Source organism: Desmodus rotundus, chromosome 11, assembly GCF_022682495.2.
Source record: "Desmodus rotundus isolate HL8 chromosome 11, HLdesRot8A.1, whole genome shotgun sequence".
NCBI classification, from domain to species: domain Eukaryota; kingdom Metazoa; phylum Chordata; class Mammalia; order Chiroptera; family Phyllostomidae; genus Desmodus; species Desmodus rotundus.
The window spans coordinates 70,570,128-70,586,718 of record NC_071397.1 but is presented as its reverse complement, the minus strand read 5'-3'; the positions used below and the strand labels follow the sequence as shown (position 1 = coordinate 70,586,718).

The 16,591-nt window shown below is 35.6% G+C and overlaps 1 protein-coding gene across 1 annotated transcript in view; it reads left to right on the top strand.

Annotated features, from left to right (window-relative positions):
• TBC1D32 (TBC1 domain family member 32) overlaps nucleotides 1–16,591 on the top strand; it is a 186,107-nt gene that overhangs the window by 126,932 nt on the left and 42,584 nt on the right. The window contains exon 27 of the mRNA XM_045188724.2: nucleotides 10,500–10,625. Within this exon, the coding sequence (XP_045044659.2) occupies nucleotides 10,500–10,625 (126 nt within the window). The remainder of the gene's footprint in view (nucleotides 1–10,499; nucleotides 10,626–16,591) is intronic.

Below are 16,591 nucleotides of genomic sequence, written 5' to 3'. Positions count from 1 at the left end.
TTAGCATCCCCTCATCTGTTAAATTGCCTCTTGTTAGCTCATTGGCATCAGTGTGAGCTATTAGATGATTTATCTTTATCTGTAAATAAGAATCTTGAGTTATCATTTGGTTTAGTTATTTTTCTTTGTCTACATTTTTAGTTTCATCACATGAAAATGTAAAAGCCCCTTAAAAGCTACTGATCAATATTGTTATGTATGTATATTTTGTACACATATGTATGTGTACGTACGAATTTATGTGCATACATGTGTCAAATGTGTATGTAACATATGGACATATAAAATTACATATGCATATATAGTTATGTATAAATCATCCTACACACATGAAAAAATTATCTTAGTTGTGGTAGAAATAACCTGCAGAGGATCATCTCTCTGTTACCTGAGAGTTCAGATAAGTAAGAGGAAATGTGTTAGCACAGTACCTTGTTGTTACCTGTGCAGAGATAAGGAAGAGGCAAGGGGAATGGAGAAAGAAGGGTTGCACAATGATTAAAATCGAGTCCTGGTGGCACGTCAGGATGTGTTAAAGGAAACTACTGGAGATTGGCTGACTCGTAATGCCTTTCCTATAGGAAACAGAAAGGCTGTGAGATAGCAATATGTTTTCTTTTGTTTTTGCTTTTTTGTGTTCCTAAGCTAAAATTAGATCTCCTAGGAATTGTAGCCCTAATTGGCCAGTCTGCTCTACCACATTCCATTTTGGTGTGTTCCGGATGCAGATTTCTTTCTCCAAGGAGGAGGGGAAATCCACTACTTCCATACTGTGAAATAAAAATGGCTCAAGAAATTGGATAGCACACTCTGGTTACTGGAAGCGTCAGAGAGGCATACCTCAACAATCTAAGACATTTGCTCCTTTTACTTCATTTCTACAATTCTCTATTCATTTTATTTATTACTTTTATAGTGTTTACTCAGATTGCACTTGTATCCTATATGCCTTACTGCAAACGACCCTGGGTGTCTCTTGGTAAGTGGTTCCCGGACCCCCACAAATACCAAAATCACCAGATGCTCGAGTCTGTCCGTCAGCTCTCTGTATCTGTGTTTCTCATATGCAGATGCGGAGGGCCAACTGTATAGTGGAATTTCTGCCTTTATTGAGAAACTGTTTGGATTTATATTTACTCAGCTGAGGCTGTTATCTTCAAAGCGGAGAATAGTAGAGAATGTATTTTGGGGGGTCATTGCCTGTCTGCTTCCACTACTCCTAATGGGGCCCAGAGAACAGCAGAAGCATAGCACTGCCTCACAGGGTCACTGGCGGCCAGGCCACTTGGTATTGATCGCCTTCCTTTGATCTTAGAAATTCATGTGGCTACTCAATGAAAGCCCCACACATAGTAGTGCTTGCTAAGACACGTGAACTCCGCAGTGCTCCGAGGACTGCCTCAGTAGTCACTCTTTACCCATATCCCTCCTGGGGCCTTCCTGAAAGTTACCTGCTTAGGGATTTCTAAGAAGTAAACAAGTTACAGCTAATGTGAGCCATGTACATGAACAAATGCATTACCTTCCCATTATCTCATTCCCCTTACCATTTATTTCATCTCGTGTCCTTTCTCATTCTACAGTAACTGTCCTACATACTCTGTTTCAACCATGTGGGTCCTTTTTTTAACTTTTTAAAAACAGCATTATTTACTTTTTTACCTTGTTTTTTATTGCATTTTTCCCATTACCATTTATCCCCCTTATTATACACCCCTCCCCACTGAAATCACTACACTTTTTGATGAGTGCCTTTTCCCCATGAGTCCATTTTCCTTTTGTTCAATCTTTCCACCCCCTAACCCTCCCCATAGCTGTCATCCCGCTCTCTGCGAGTCTGTCTCTATTTTGCTTGTTAGTTCAGTTTATTCTTTTATTTTTTTAGATTTTATTTATTGATTTTTAGAGAGGGGGGAAGGGAAGGAGAAAGAGAGGGAGAGAGAGAAACGTCAATGTGTGGTTGCCTCTCTCACACCCCCTACTGGGGACCTGGCCTGCATCCCAGGCACGTGCCCTGACTGGGAATTGAACCAGTGATCCTTTGGTTCATAGGCTGGCACTCAATCCACTGAGCCACACAAGCCAGGGCGAGTTCGGTGTTTAAAAACAGTTTTATTGAAATAAAATTAACATACCATACACTTCACCCATTTAAAGTACAATTTTATGTTTTTTATATATTCACAGATATGTGGAGGCATCACCACAGACAATATTAGATCATTTTATGACCTCAGAAAGAAACCCAGTACCCTCTTTTCCCCCCTTCCCTCACCCAGCCCTATGCAACCACTAATCTACTTCTGTCTCAAGCAATTTTTCTAGTCTGGACTTCCACGTGAAGGTAATACTATAGCATGTGGTACTTCGTCACTGGCTTATGTTTCCTTGGCATAATGTTTCCAAGGTTCCTTCATGTTGTAGCGTATATAAGTACTTCCTTCTTGCCTTTTTATGGTCAAATAATATGCCATGGTATAGCTGTGACACAATTGGTTTGTACACTTGTGTGCTGATGGACGCTTGGATTGTTTCCGCCTTTTGGCTGTTACAAATAGTGCCGTACAGATTTCTGTATGAACATGTTTTCATGTATCTAGAGTATATGCCTAGAAGTGGAGTAAATGGGAACTGTTTCACTATGTTCTAAAACACTTACAGTAACCACCATTTAAAATTCCCAGTAACAGGGTGTGAGAGTTCTGATTTCTCTGCACCATCATCTGTTGTAATCTGACTTTTGATCCTGGCTATCCCACTGGACGTGAAGTGTTGTCTCATCGTGGTTTTGATTTTCATTTTCCTGATTACTAATAATGCTGAGCATCTCTTCATGTTCTTATTGGCCATTTATATATCTTACTTGGAGAAAGGGCTATTCAGGTCCTTTGTCCATTTGTAAATCAGGTTATTTGCTTTTGTATTATTGAGTTGTAAGAGTTCTTCATGTATTCTAGGTATGAGTCTTTTATCACAAATGTGATTTGGAAACTTCTTTCACATCCTATAATACATTCAATTTATGCCTCTTTGCTCTTGATGGTCCCTGTTCTAGAGATGCTGACTTATACTCTTACATGGATCATTTCTTCTAAACCTTTTGAGCTTAGTCTGAACGTTCGCTTCTTCAGAGAAGTTACCTCCACCTTATCTAAAATATACTTCTTCCCGTGCTTATCGCTCTGTGGCTCCTTGTTTATTTCTCTGACAGCACTTAAACCTTACTCTGAGCTTATGCATTTATTTGTTCACTGTCTGCTGGCCTAGAATGTAACCTCCGTGAGGCAGAGATGCTGTCTGCCTTAGATAGTAGGTAAGAGTGAACATATGAATTAACATTGAATTTCTTCTATCTTTCTTTTTCCATCATCAAACTCTATCTTCCAAATCTTCGTCAGTGGACAGTGGGAATTTCTTCCAGGCTAATCTGATGTAAGTTTAGAAATTTTTACTCATACCTAGAAAAAATTCTGATCTGACTCATTTTTTAGAGCTTGAATAGCTTTGCAGTTAGAAGCCTCCTTGAGCTCGACTTGGAGATGTCATTTATGAAATAGACACCTCTATTATAGTTATTTTATCATTTACAAAGTGGTCCTTTATGTTTTTATAGCACATAAAATGTGTGTATTTTTTCACAATGGAAAAAAATTACCCCCAAAATGCACAGCCTTTATTCTGTGAGTAGTTTAAATTTAATCTTTTATAGCTTCAGTATCTTAACTTCACTGACTCCTCTAACTGCATTTCTACTTATCTGATAGGAAATTGATTTTCTGCCTGGCAAAACAGTCTCTTTCAGATACTATGTGAAAGGATAAATTCCATGGTAATAATCATTCCCTTTAATATAATGCAGCAAATATTAAAATATTTATTAGATTGTTTAGATATTTTTAATTAGATATTTTTAGATGATATTATTTCTATATGAGAAAACATTTTAAAATTCATAATATGTGACATATAAATATCTTGGTATAGATTTTTTATTTTTTGTTTTGCCTCAACATAAGTAGTTTTTCTATCTGAAAAAAGGAGGGAAGATATCATACAAAGCTGAAGCAAATTCCAGTTAGAACTTGCATTTCAAATTTTCAGCCCTCAGTGAATTCAGTATTAAGTATGCGTTTGATCATTTGGTTTTCTGTGTCGATCAAATTCCTGCAAGCACCATATTATGTTCATAGGAGAGAACAATGATTCTAAGCCACTATATTAAATCTGTATTGTTTTCATATATTTGGTACTTTATAAAAGTAAGTACTGGTGAAAATGCAAACCCTTGGCAGTGCTTAAGTATTAATATTAGGGTGGGGGTGGAAATGGGTTTTTGGTAGATATTATTATATGCATATATAAGCTTATTTTACACATTTCGTAGTTGCAGACTACTATAAATGTTTATAAATGAGTTAATTATTGCAGTGTATTTTGGTCAATAAAGAAACAAATTATAATCGATAAAGTTTCTAAATTAGAGATGGAGTTAAAGAAGGAGAGTAGCATACTTCTTGTCTCTGGAGTTATGCATTATTCAGTGAATGAGCAATGAAGTTTGTGGGGTTTGTAGTTACATTCTCATGATGCCAACATACTTATCCTCATTCTTAAGACAATCTGATATTACTTTAAATTGTACGCATTGATATGTTGAAATTTAGCTTTTCACCTATAAATGTCGTTATTTTGTTATTGGAATAGTATCCTGATAGGGACTCCTGCCAGCAGTGTCCACAGTGTTGTGGATGTGACAAACAAATTCACGTAGACTGCAGGGGTCCTGTGGAGAAGGAGGGATGGCATGGCCCCTCTCTGAGTGAGAGAGAGCCTTGACCCTTGCCTGGAAAGGCTTTTATTGTTTTCCAGTAGCATTACGTCAAAGAAGGTTCTCATTCATTATACTTAGGTTTACTTTAAGTGATTACTTCTTACAGATAACAAAAAAAAAAATGCTGCAAACGCAAGGGAACTATAAAAGTGATCTGGTTACATTCTCCTTGGGATGGCTTAGCACTGACTTTAGGGAGTTGCTTTAGAGATACACATTAAAGATCTGTAGTCTTGACTCAGGGTGAGGGATTTTTAGCAAAAGGAAGCCTTAGAGCAGCCTAGGTACAATGCAGGCCTGTTCCCCATGGGAAAGCCGATACGTAGGCCTGGCTCCTGTGTGCCACCTTGTGCCCACCAGTTTTCCGAATCGGGGCTGAGCTGCATTTGCCACTGCCGTGCTGGCTGGTTGCCTATAGTATCCCTTTTTACAAATTTTTATTATATTTATTGGCGTGACCTTGGTTAATAAAATGATATAGGTGTGTGGTTCTATAATACCTCATCTGTATATTGTGTTGTGTGTTTACCACCCAAAGTCAAGTCTCGTTCCATCACCATTTATCCCCTTTGCCCTCTTCTGCCTCCCCTGACACTGGAACAGTATCCTTATTCTTCAAGACAGTTTTCATTTATTTTGATTTTGTTTAATAAATTTTTATGTCTTCACTGGGTTTATGTCTTTATTCACTGACACTGTTTCTTGCTGAAACTTATAAAAGTTCTATCTTTTCAGACATTAAATCCATGCCCATGCCCTAATGAATTATCTTCATGTCTTTTAATCTACAAATAGGATGACTACCCATTATATAATGCTAATAGTGTAGATTCAAAGTTGGATGCTATCTACATGGTATGTACAAATAAACTTTTTGAGAAAAGAAAGAGGAGAATGAAATGATGTACAATGGCAACTACTTTTAATAAAAGAATGAAAATTGTCCAATTTGCAAATGAGTAGACTGCCTTCACTGCTAGTCTGATAAATTATGTAAGAATTAGGATTGCAACTCCTTTTCCAGTCAACTAAAAGTAGAATTCCAGAGGAAGATAACGGGAAAGTGTTTTGAAAGCTAGTATGGTACCGTATAAAAAGTAATACAACTTGATGATGATACTGTCCTTTCCTCTGATTCTCAAAGCCTTTTTGTATTATGTCTTGCACATACAGTCAGTCTGTAAATATTTTTGGTGATGAATTCATGCTTTTGTCAAATATTTCTTAGGCCTTTTTATCAAGTCAGATGTATTCTCACTCTTTCTTTCCTTATTATTCCTAACCTTGGAATTAAGATTTATTTTTTGCAGATAAAGGTAAATGACTTTTATTTGACATCATCTTGTTAATTAAGGAAATTGGGAGTATGAGATTATTGTTTATTTCCAATGTAGTAAATCTTGAGCTGCAGCTGCTGAGAAACTAAGTTTAAAAATCAAAATATCTTCTTTTGAATAGTAAAACTTTTTGATTTTTATGTACTTTTTACAGGGGAAATAGATCACCTGCTAGTTTATGTACAGGTTTAAGGTAAAACTAATTTCTCATTTTTTGTAGACTCTTCACTGATTTCTCCTATACTATATGCTTAATGATCACATATTAAAGAAAAAATAAAACTGATAAAATAATTCCAAAATGAGGAATAATCTATATAAAATATAGATTTTATGTGTTAATAACCTACACCTGTTCAAACAAAATAAAGATGTGTAAGGCAGTAGATACTTCCAAATTTAGAGAGCTACAGAGAACTTTTGTAATACAGAGAATTTAAGCATCTTTCTAATTGCTTCTTGAATATATAGACTGTTGACCACTCCAAAGTCTAACATTATTCTAAGAAGAGGACATTGAAATGACTATGTTAGCTTACATGGAAGAAGAGAAGAGATAAGCAAAAACACAAATGGAAAGCAAATATTCCACAAATAAGCTTCAAGATGATAGAAGGTGGCCATAAATGAAGCTTTGTAATCTGTTGCTAGTTTATGAAATCATCCATTCATTTTATTTCTTTTGCAGCATCTCTTTTTATATTATATATATTATATATAAATATATATAATATATATAAAGGGGCATGAAAATTACTGACTGACATTCTAGGAAAGAAGTACTAAAAGTTTTCTGAGTAAATAGCAGATTTTTCTTTAAATTTATATTGTTTACATGTTTCTTCTCCTTGACATTGAAGTTCTTTTTACATTATCTATAATAACCTTATAATAAATATAATTTTCTATATAATAATCTTTTGAGAAACAAACTATACAATGTCCTTAAGTATGAAAATATTATAGTGCTTACCATAACAAAGAATTTCAGAGTTTAGATATGAAATATCCTCAGCTATGAATGGTGAAATTTATAAACACACAACTTGAATTTTTTTCTTTTCTATTTCCACAGTGATAGTAAGGAATGAGTTTAAAATATATTTTGTTTTACTTCTCTTACACTTCTTCATAGTTGCAAAACTACAGTGCTCTGAAGGAATATAAAGAAGAAGAACATACCCTTCTCTGTTTTACTCCCTAGAGGCACCACATCTTTCTCGGGAAACAATATGCCATTTTCCATGGTGATTTCACCATAGCTAGATATATAATTGAATCTAGTTTATTTTATCATACTGTCTCTAAAAGTAATACTGTATGGTTGGAAGTATGTGAAAATGGTTGCTATCAAAAGTAAAGGGTAAGTTAAGGAAGGGATTATTCTGTCAATATATAGAAAATAAACCTAGGTTCTTCCTGGTGAAATATATACAATGTTTTCTCACTTAAGCCTAAGAAGTGAATGTTTGTTTCATTACAGGAGAATGTATTGTACCCAGAAAACAGCCAGAACATGATATTAATGAGGATTCAAAAACTTATATTTTAAAACACTTTGCGATTATGTGATTGGAATTCTTGCCAATCAATCATTATGTACATGTACATACTTTTAATTAAAGTTTAGTGAGTTCTAATAGTTTTTATTCCAAATTTTAAACTGTAACTGCTCATATTTTAATTACACTACTAAGTTTAGGTTTTAGTCACATTACTTTGAGTTATACCACATATATTTAATGTACACATATATAATCAAATTTTATATACAACAGAATGTACTCATTTAAAGAATACAGTTTGATATCTGTGCCCATATAACCACCACCCTAATCAAACCATAGAACATTTTTATGACCCCACAAAAGTTCCCTTTGTTTCTTACAGTCAGCTTATCTGTATCTTCAGCTAAAGGCAATTACTGACTTTTTTCCCATTTCTGTAGATCAGGATTTTTCAACCTCAGCACTGTTTTGGGCTGGGTAAGTACTTGTTGCCACAGGGTGCTGTCCCGCACTTGGCAGGGTTTTTAGCAGCATCCCTAGTTTCTGCCCACTGGATGCCAGTAGAGCTGTCTCTGTACTCCCCATTCCCAACTGTGCCGGCCAGAATGTCTCTAGACGTTGCGGATGCGTCCCTGGCGAGCAGATACCTAGCAAATACCCAGTCCAGTAGGGAGCCACTGCTGTGGGTGAGTTTTTCATATTTTAACATTCCGTACAAGTAGAATCGTATAGGATACTTCATTTCTGGTTTCGGAGTCATCCTGTTTGCTACATGTACCATTGCTTTTTTTATTTTTAATTTTTTCTTAATGGAGTAGGATTCTGGGATTGTCAAACTACAGTACAATTCGGTTAAATATCCACTTTTTGTTTGTATTTTCTTTAAATCCTAAAAAAAAAGCTGCTTTAAAATCTTTGCTAATTAATTGCATCACTTCGGGTTTTTCTGAGTATATATTAATTCATCTACTGGTTATGAGTCACATTTTTTCTTTTCTCATGTTAGCAATTTTTTAATTGAATAGTAGACATTATTAATTTTACATAGTTGAGTGCTGAATTTTGTTGTCTTTCTTTAAAGAGTAATGGACATTTTTTTGATAAGTAGTTATGTTACTCATAGATCAGTTCGATCTTTTAAAGCTTTATTATTGTTTTTTTTTGTTAGGGTGAGTGTAGAGTTGTTTTTATTTATGGCTAATTTAGCTCTTTCACTAAAGCGTGACTTTTCTCGCACTTCTGAGGAATACCCTGGTAGTAAAGGAGGACTCTTCACTCTGACTGGAACCTGGAAAACTCTTAGACCTGTGTGTGTGTGTGTGTGTGTGTATGTGTATATATACATATACATATATATGTATATATACATATATACAAATTGTTCATTTTACAATTCCCAGCTGTGTTTTGCCCAGCCTTGTGGGAGTTTCACTCCTCAACTGCACAGCTGATTGTTTTGCGATCATCTTGACAAAGACACACGTTTCTGAAGTTCTTTCTCTGCTCTTCCTCTCAAGTACTCTGATCCACCAATTTTAGCCCCCTCAGTCTGCAGTTTAACTTTTGTCTCTTCAGTTCATCAAGATCTCATGGGATCTCTTTTTCTACACAGTAATATTAAAAGTGCCTTCAAGAAAAAAAAAGAGGTCTAATTTTAAAGCTCACCTTACTAATTTCCCTATTCTCACATGAGTCTTTCACTCTGTCAGCCAGTGTCCAAAAACAGCCTTTTGATATATTTTATTTGTTTTTGAGTTGTTTACTGCAGGAGGGCAAGTCTGTTCTTTCCTCCATCATGACCAGAAGCAAAAGTCTGTTTTAAAAATTTTTTGTGTGTGATTATAAACATAGGGATTTTGGGAAACATCAAATTCTGTGTGTCGTTCGTATTTGTTCTGTTCACATAGTCACTGACTTGGAGTTATCATATTCCAAGATACCATTTCTGTGATTCCGTTTCCCCTGCCCTGTTTTCTGTATCCAAGGGCCTTTGCTGGAGTTAACACCATTGGCCTTTCTCTGGACTTTCTCACTTATTCTACACTAAGTTAAGTAGGAAAAAAATCTTGGAAGCTGAATTTGGGAGAAGGAATGGAAAAATCTTGGATTAGCCTAGTTGTGGTTATACTTTCAAGTAAACCTCTCTTTGGGTTATATTCGCACCTTTTTGTCACAGGAGCACTCAGGTGAGGCCTTTAGTTGTCTAGTTTAGTCCATGTGGCAGCGAATCCAATAATGGTGCCCAATTTAGCTGTTTTGGTACTAACACTAATATTTTGAACTCTGTTTATCTGTTCTTAACTACTTTTCGGTTGGACTGAAATTTGGAGAGGGAAATAAGGGAATTATTGTTCTCCTCAAACATAATAATAATAATAATATCACTGATACACATTTGTCAATTAACATTATGTCAAATCACTATTTTTAACTGTAAGGAATGCAAATTGAAAAGCTCATACTTCCGTTGATGGCTGGGGAAACCGTAAGCACAGGTATATAAATACTACTCTTGTCTCTCTAGGAGTCCGGTAGTCACTCTGTCTCTAGCTCAGCAGTTGTCTCTTGCCTCCAGTCCAATTTCCTGGTATCTAAGTTGGGCCTTCAGCCCTTCCACCAACTGGTGTCGCTGCATCAGTACTGCTTATGATAAATGTGGTCAATTGGTAGTACAAGATGTAATTACATAAAAGTATTTTCCTTTGAAAGCCATATATATTCTACATATTTCTAGAATTTGTAGTTTTATATGCTTAACATTAATATTTATTTTTCAATGTATTTAGCCTGTCTTATAATAATCCATGATATTTTCCTTATTAGACAATGATCTCAGCAAAATTTTATTACACTTCAAGATGTCTGATAAACAAACTGAGTGGATAGAAAACTGCCAAAGACAATTTTGCAAAATGATGAAGGCCAAACCTGATACAATCAGTGGAGGTGGTGAGTGCATTGTTTTATTTTTCTGGGGTATTTTTTGTATGAAAATTATATTAATAGAAGCTTTGTTCTCTGAAGATTAGGACCGGTATGCCTAGAACAATTAATACTAATTCAAGGAGCCCATTGACTTTTGAGAAACTTGTGATGCTGGAGAACCAAAATTAAAATCTGAGATGACTAAGCTTTTTTTGAAAACTGTCTAATATATTTTGGTAAGCAAAGCTGAAACAGTGATTTATCTTTGCCCAGGTAACAGTTTGTTTGGTTTTACCAGCTTTCACCTGCAATATTTTATCATACTGTTATATTTATAAAATTTTATTTAATTTTCATTGACAGATATTTTAGAATTATGCTACCTCCAGCCTCTAAATTTAGTGACTCCTGAAGAAATTTTGTTTTGAGGGAATGGATATGTTTTCTAAACTAGTAAACAAGTTGTTTTATATTCAGATATTTGAATGTATATTTGTTTTCTAAAATCATCACTTTTAAATTAACATTATTTGGAGTAAAGAAGGTCTAAGTTAAAAGTTCTGATGTTAATATAAGCTAGATTTATTGAAAGCTAAATTTAAAAGTAATTGTCTACTTTATCAACATGCTTTATGGTTTTCATATTTGTATCATATAAAATTAAAAGTGGGGAATAAAAACAAGTTTATATTTTGTTGGAGAAATTATATTCTAAAGAATATGATATATATCTATGGTAATAAGTCAAATATTATTCTCAAATTTATATAAAGTGAGTAAACTATGTTTAACCATAAAATATTTATAAAATATCTATCATAAATGTGTATTTATCATTGGTTACATCATAGAGAATATTTAAAATAGACTATCAGTGAGTTTTACACACATCAAAACGTGCAGAACAAGTTAGGAAAGCAGCAGCTTGGTATAGTGTTCACACACATACTTACTATGTATGTGACTATGAAACAGGATAAACAAATAAAACTTTGCCATGAAGATTGTATTCCCTTGGAATCTTGTGGCACTTCCCACCAGTCTTGACCTCAGTTATTCATTACCCTGCTACAGTGTCCAGAACTAGACTGTAAGCTACTTCCAATAATAGATCGAGACCTCTGTGCCCATCGTGTTCTAGTAGCTTACACCAAACTCTGTTACTTTTCACTGCGACTTTAAACACAGTCTACATTTTATGAATGAGGAAAGTAAGGCCTGGAAATTTTACGTATCTAGCCCAGTTCACAGTGGCAGAGTCAAGAAACAAACCAAGGCAACCTAACACCGAAATTCGTGTTTTGTATCACTTTGCTGTTCTACTTCTTTGCGCCTCCTCTTTAGTGCTTAATGTTTTACACATCAGTGACAGATAACATTTATTAAACACAGGTGAACATAATACTGGTTTAGGTAAATTATAAAATTTATAGTGTCTCATATCTCATAACATTGGTTTCCTGTCTAATTTTGCGGGTAATCTCAATATATAAATATTAAGCAAATTTATGCTTTTGTGAGGCAGGCATGCCAGTTTACGTATTTGTGTGTATGCATGCATACGCACAGTCTGCCTCTGCTGTCTGGGTCACCTCGGATCTTAAAAGTAAGCAATCCACAGCCATCAAAACCCAGCGATTTTTACAGTATCAGCAGCTATTCAGCAGTTCCTCCCTAGCATGTCTGTTTGGCTCTGAAATTCATGGTAAACACCATGCACTTTCAATAATTTTCATAATTATAGTAATGACTGAATGAATTAGTTTTAATTTCTCTATAAATTATTTTTCTATAAATCCAAAAGGAAGTAAACAAAGGGACGTTCAGTTCATGAGAGCTTATCGAGAACCTACTTGCTGGCCACGTGTTCCTCCCCACTGTGGACAGCTGCTGCCCTGTGTGGTAATGGTGATGGAGAGAGAACAGGCCACCGGTAGTCTTTGCCACTGATTGAACCCAGGCTCTGTAAACAGCTACCAGGAGAGAAGACTTCCAACTCTCTCAGACTTGGGCTTCTCGTATTTCTGGAGTTTTGCTTCAGGGTTTTAGCTTATAAGAACAAGTGAGACAATGTGGATGTACAGCTACAGGATATTCCTGTACTCACTGTAATGAGCTGCTGGTGGAAGCAATGGGTTCTATGACCCAGAGCTCACACGTCAAGTTAATAAAACATAAGTTAGATTCATTCTTATTACAATCTTATTTTGGTTTGTATATATCTCCCCTCCATACTGTTCCATCCTATTATATCCCAGACCTTTCTTTCTAAGATAGAAATAACTAGAACACATTTACTGAACCATAATTTATTAATTGTATTTTCATGTGCTTATTTTATTCAGCACTGGGAGAGAACATAGATACTCCATTAGGTTTAATTGCAAATGTGTTCATGAGCTACCTCCTTTTATTTATTAAAACACAGATCATTCTATAGTTCCGCTTGTTTCCCCCCTTGTTGTCTGAAAGGTCCCTGTAGGTTGATTGACCTCTGGTTGCTCCTCAGTTTACTCACCTACCCTTTGATATCTATTCATCCTAAACAGTGGATTTTATAGTATATTGCATATTTAATATTTCCCAACCTTTACATCTGTTCTACACTCATCTTCCTGTAAAAAGAAGCCTCTGCATGTTTCACATTATCTCCTAACCAGTATGTCTCATTAATCCTTTATATGAGACCTAATAATTAAATGTATAATTTGAAATATATTCTAAGTATGGCCTTCTGAGTTTTGTTTACTAATATTGACAACATAATTTATAACCAGAATGCTGCTGTAGGATACATGCAATTTGAGTTAGTTGCCAGGTGATAGGTACAACATGCCTGATAGACAATACCAGAAACTGTGGTACACTCTCTAACTATAATACATTTTGGGTAACCATTTAATAGATGCCCAAATTATCACAACTTGGACTGTATGAAGTGTTTTTTGTTTTTTGTTTTTTTAAAGCTGGCCTCTTTGTCCTTTCAAACTATTTTTTTCTGTTTACCTCTGAAAGAATCCTGGCTTAGTAACAACAGTGAAGTTGTCTAGACTCGTTGTTCCTGCTCTTAAATACAGAGTTCAAGGATGATGTTAGGGACTGAATCTGAGCGTCAACAGTGCACATTAGATTGCTCCACGTAATTAAGGCAACACAATAGCGTGAGGCAAAAGCACGTGTACACAATAAAGTATGTTTTTGTTTTTTCTAATTTACTTCTGGCTATGTTTAAGTTTCTTTATTTTCTTTGAATGTTTAATCAAATTTTCCCTTTTAACCTACCATATGTTTAAATTTCAATGTTATCCCCAAAGTTGAGATTTTATCTCCACATGAGATACCCTGGAAAATGGAAACTAAAATATATTTTTCCTCTTGCATTCTTTTTTTCGGATTGCTCTCACCAGCATGTGCCCTGGCACTGAAAGGAATAAGCTAGTTCTCTTTGGCTTCTTGCTTCTGTACTTTGACTGCCCCCCTTTGTTCTTACAGAGCTTATTCCTAAATGTGTCCTTATCTGTTCCTTCTCATCCGTATCTCCTGCTTTAATTCAAGTATTAACTATTCATCAGTTGGCCTACTGTTGTCTAATACTTGATCATTTTAGGAAAAGCAGAAATTATAAATAAGCAAATTGAACAAACTGAAATTAAACTATAATTTTATCATTCAATATTAGCATTAAGTTTTTATATTTAGCCCCCAAAAGTTAATACCTACTAAACTATTTTCTTTTGTCTTTCACCCAGCACACTATTGTATAGATTTTTTCATGTCAGTAAACATACTTCCACAATGTAATTTTAAAGTCTGCTTATTTGATCCTATGGATCTGATTCTTTATTATGCTTTTTTAAAAATCTCATTTGAACCCCTGGGATCCTAGCCAGTGAAGATGCTCACATTTCATTTCAAATATACAGTAAGGAAACCAAAATCTTCTGTAATACAGATCATCTGATAATATCAAAGCACTAATAAATCACCTTAAAAGAGAGAGAGACATATTACCAAAGTGCAGACTGTTTGGTATAAGCAGACGCAGACATTATGGCTCATGAAAGAAAGCATAAGAGGGGCCGTGGTGATGAGAATAAGAGCCCGAGTTCTAAAAGGAGGATCCCCAATGGCTGGTGCTAAGTGGTAAAAGCATTGATTCTTTTGTTCTTGCATTTACTTTATCCTTGTGATCACCTTCATATACCATTATTGGTCTGTCCTCGCAACTTCTCCCAAGTGGTACCTGCGTATCATGTGTTTCTAAAGCTGCTTTTCTCGTAATCTCTCTTCTCGGCATAAGCAACCAGGGGAAGGAGGAATTCAGCACAATTCCTCATTATTCTGTCACGTTCTGAATTCTTTTGTGCTTCAGTGTTGCTAATATACTCAGGTGGTACTCTTAAGGTTGTTTCATTTCCATAGACACTGAATTGGCCTATCTTCTATCTACTTGTGGCCATGAAGTAATTGTACTTCACACAGTCAGATAATTCTCCAACATTAATACCAATTACATGATAAACAATATAAGAAATTATTTCAAAGAGACTAAGAAATTTTTTAAAAAGTAAAAATGTATGAAAATGTCTAATTTACATGATGAAACTTATATTCAGGCTTTAAGGAGACTAAACAGTCATTATGGAAAAAGTATAGGGTGACTTCTACTTTTGGAAGGAAGAGTAGATGTTTTTTCCCTTACCCCTCTTACAATGTGCAACTAAAATCCCTGGCCATCACATATAAAACAAACGTAAGATGTCTCAGAAGATGAAGAGAGTAAGACAGACTGGCAAGGGGCCTCAGATCCCAAGGAACATCTCAGAGGTCAGGTCCCTGGCTTTTCTTTTCCCCTCACGTATCCTGGACTCAGGGATTAAGAATGCCAAACGATGCAGGAAAAGAAAAAAGAGGGGTGGGGAGGTGGGTGATAAAAGCCTGCTCTCTCCAGCCAGAGGACCAGGAAAAGATTAGTGTACCACGACAGAAAACTTGTTGAGAGTGACCATTTTAATTCAGCCAAACACCACAGAAAATCCTACCAGCTAAACGCTGGTGTGCAGCCTAGAAATCCATCCTCACCTGGAAGTAATGAGGCACCCCGGCCCCTCCTGCTTGGATGGCATCAGAGGAGACTTAGGTAGAGTGTTAGGACTTTAACCACCATCCGGTGGTAACTAGGATGCAACCTCTCCTTCCTTTCCACACATGTATTTGTTTAACAAATGAAACAAATGTAAAAGTAGGAAGTGTCAGCAAAGAATAGTAAAGAAAACCCAAAAGGAAAGTTTAGAACTGAAAATACTGTAGCCAAAATTAAAAGCTCAGTGGATGGGTCCAACAATAAAACCAAGGGAACAGAGGGAAGAATCAGAGAATGTGAAGATGAGAAGAAATAGACTGAAAAACTAGCAGAGCCCCAGAGACTGTGGTACCATCACAAAAACATCTAACATTTGTGTCATTGGAATCCTGCTAAGAGGTTGGGACTATACATTTGAAGAAATGATGGCTGACAACTTTCCAAATTTGCCAAAGACTTAAACCTATGGAATCAAGAAATCCAAAGAGTGTTTACCTGAAGAAATATACACGAAGACACAATATGGTTAAACTGCTGGGAACTAAAGACAAAGATAAAAATCTTGAAAGCAGAGAGAGAAACACTTTACCTACAGAGGATAATCAATGCAAATGACAGTGGACTTCTCACCAGAAAAGACACAGGACAGAGGAAGGGCATGACATCATTCACCTGCCGAAAGGAAGGAACTGCCAGCCTGATTTCTGCATGTATGGAAAATAGTCTTCAGGAATATTGGGAAAACCAAGACATTCTCAGAGGAAAGATTTGTCACTAGCAGACCTACCCTAAAGGAAGGGATAAAGGAAGTTCTTTACCTCTGTACTATCTTTTCAACTTTCTGTGAATCTATAATTATACAAAATAAGTTTTTTAAAAATCCAGAAGAAAGAACAAACAAACTACA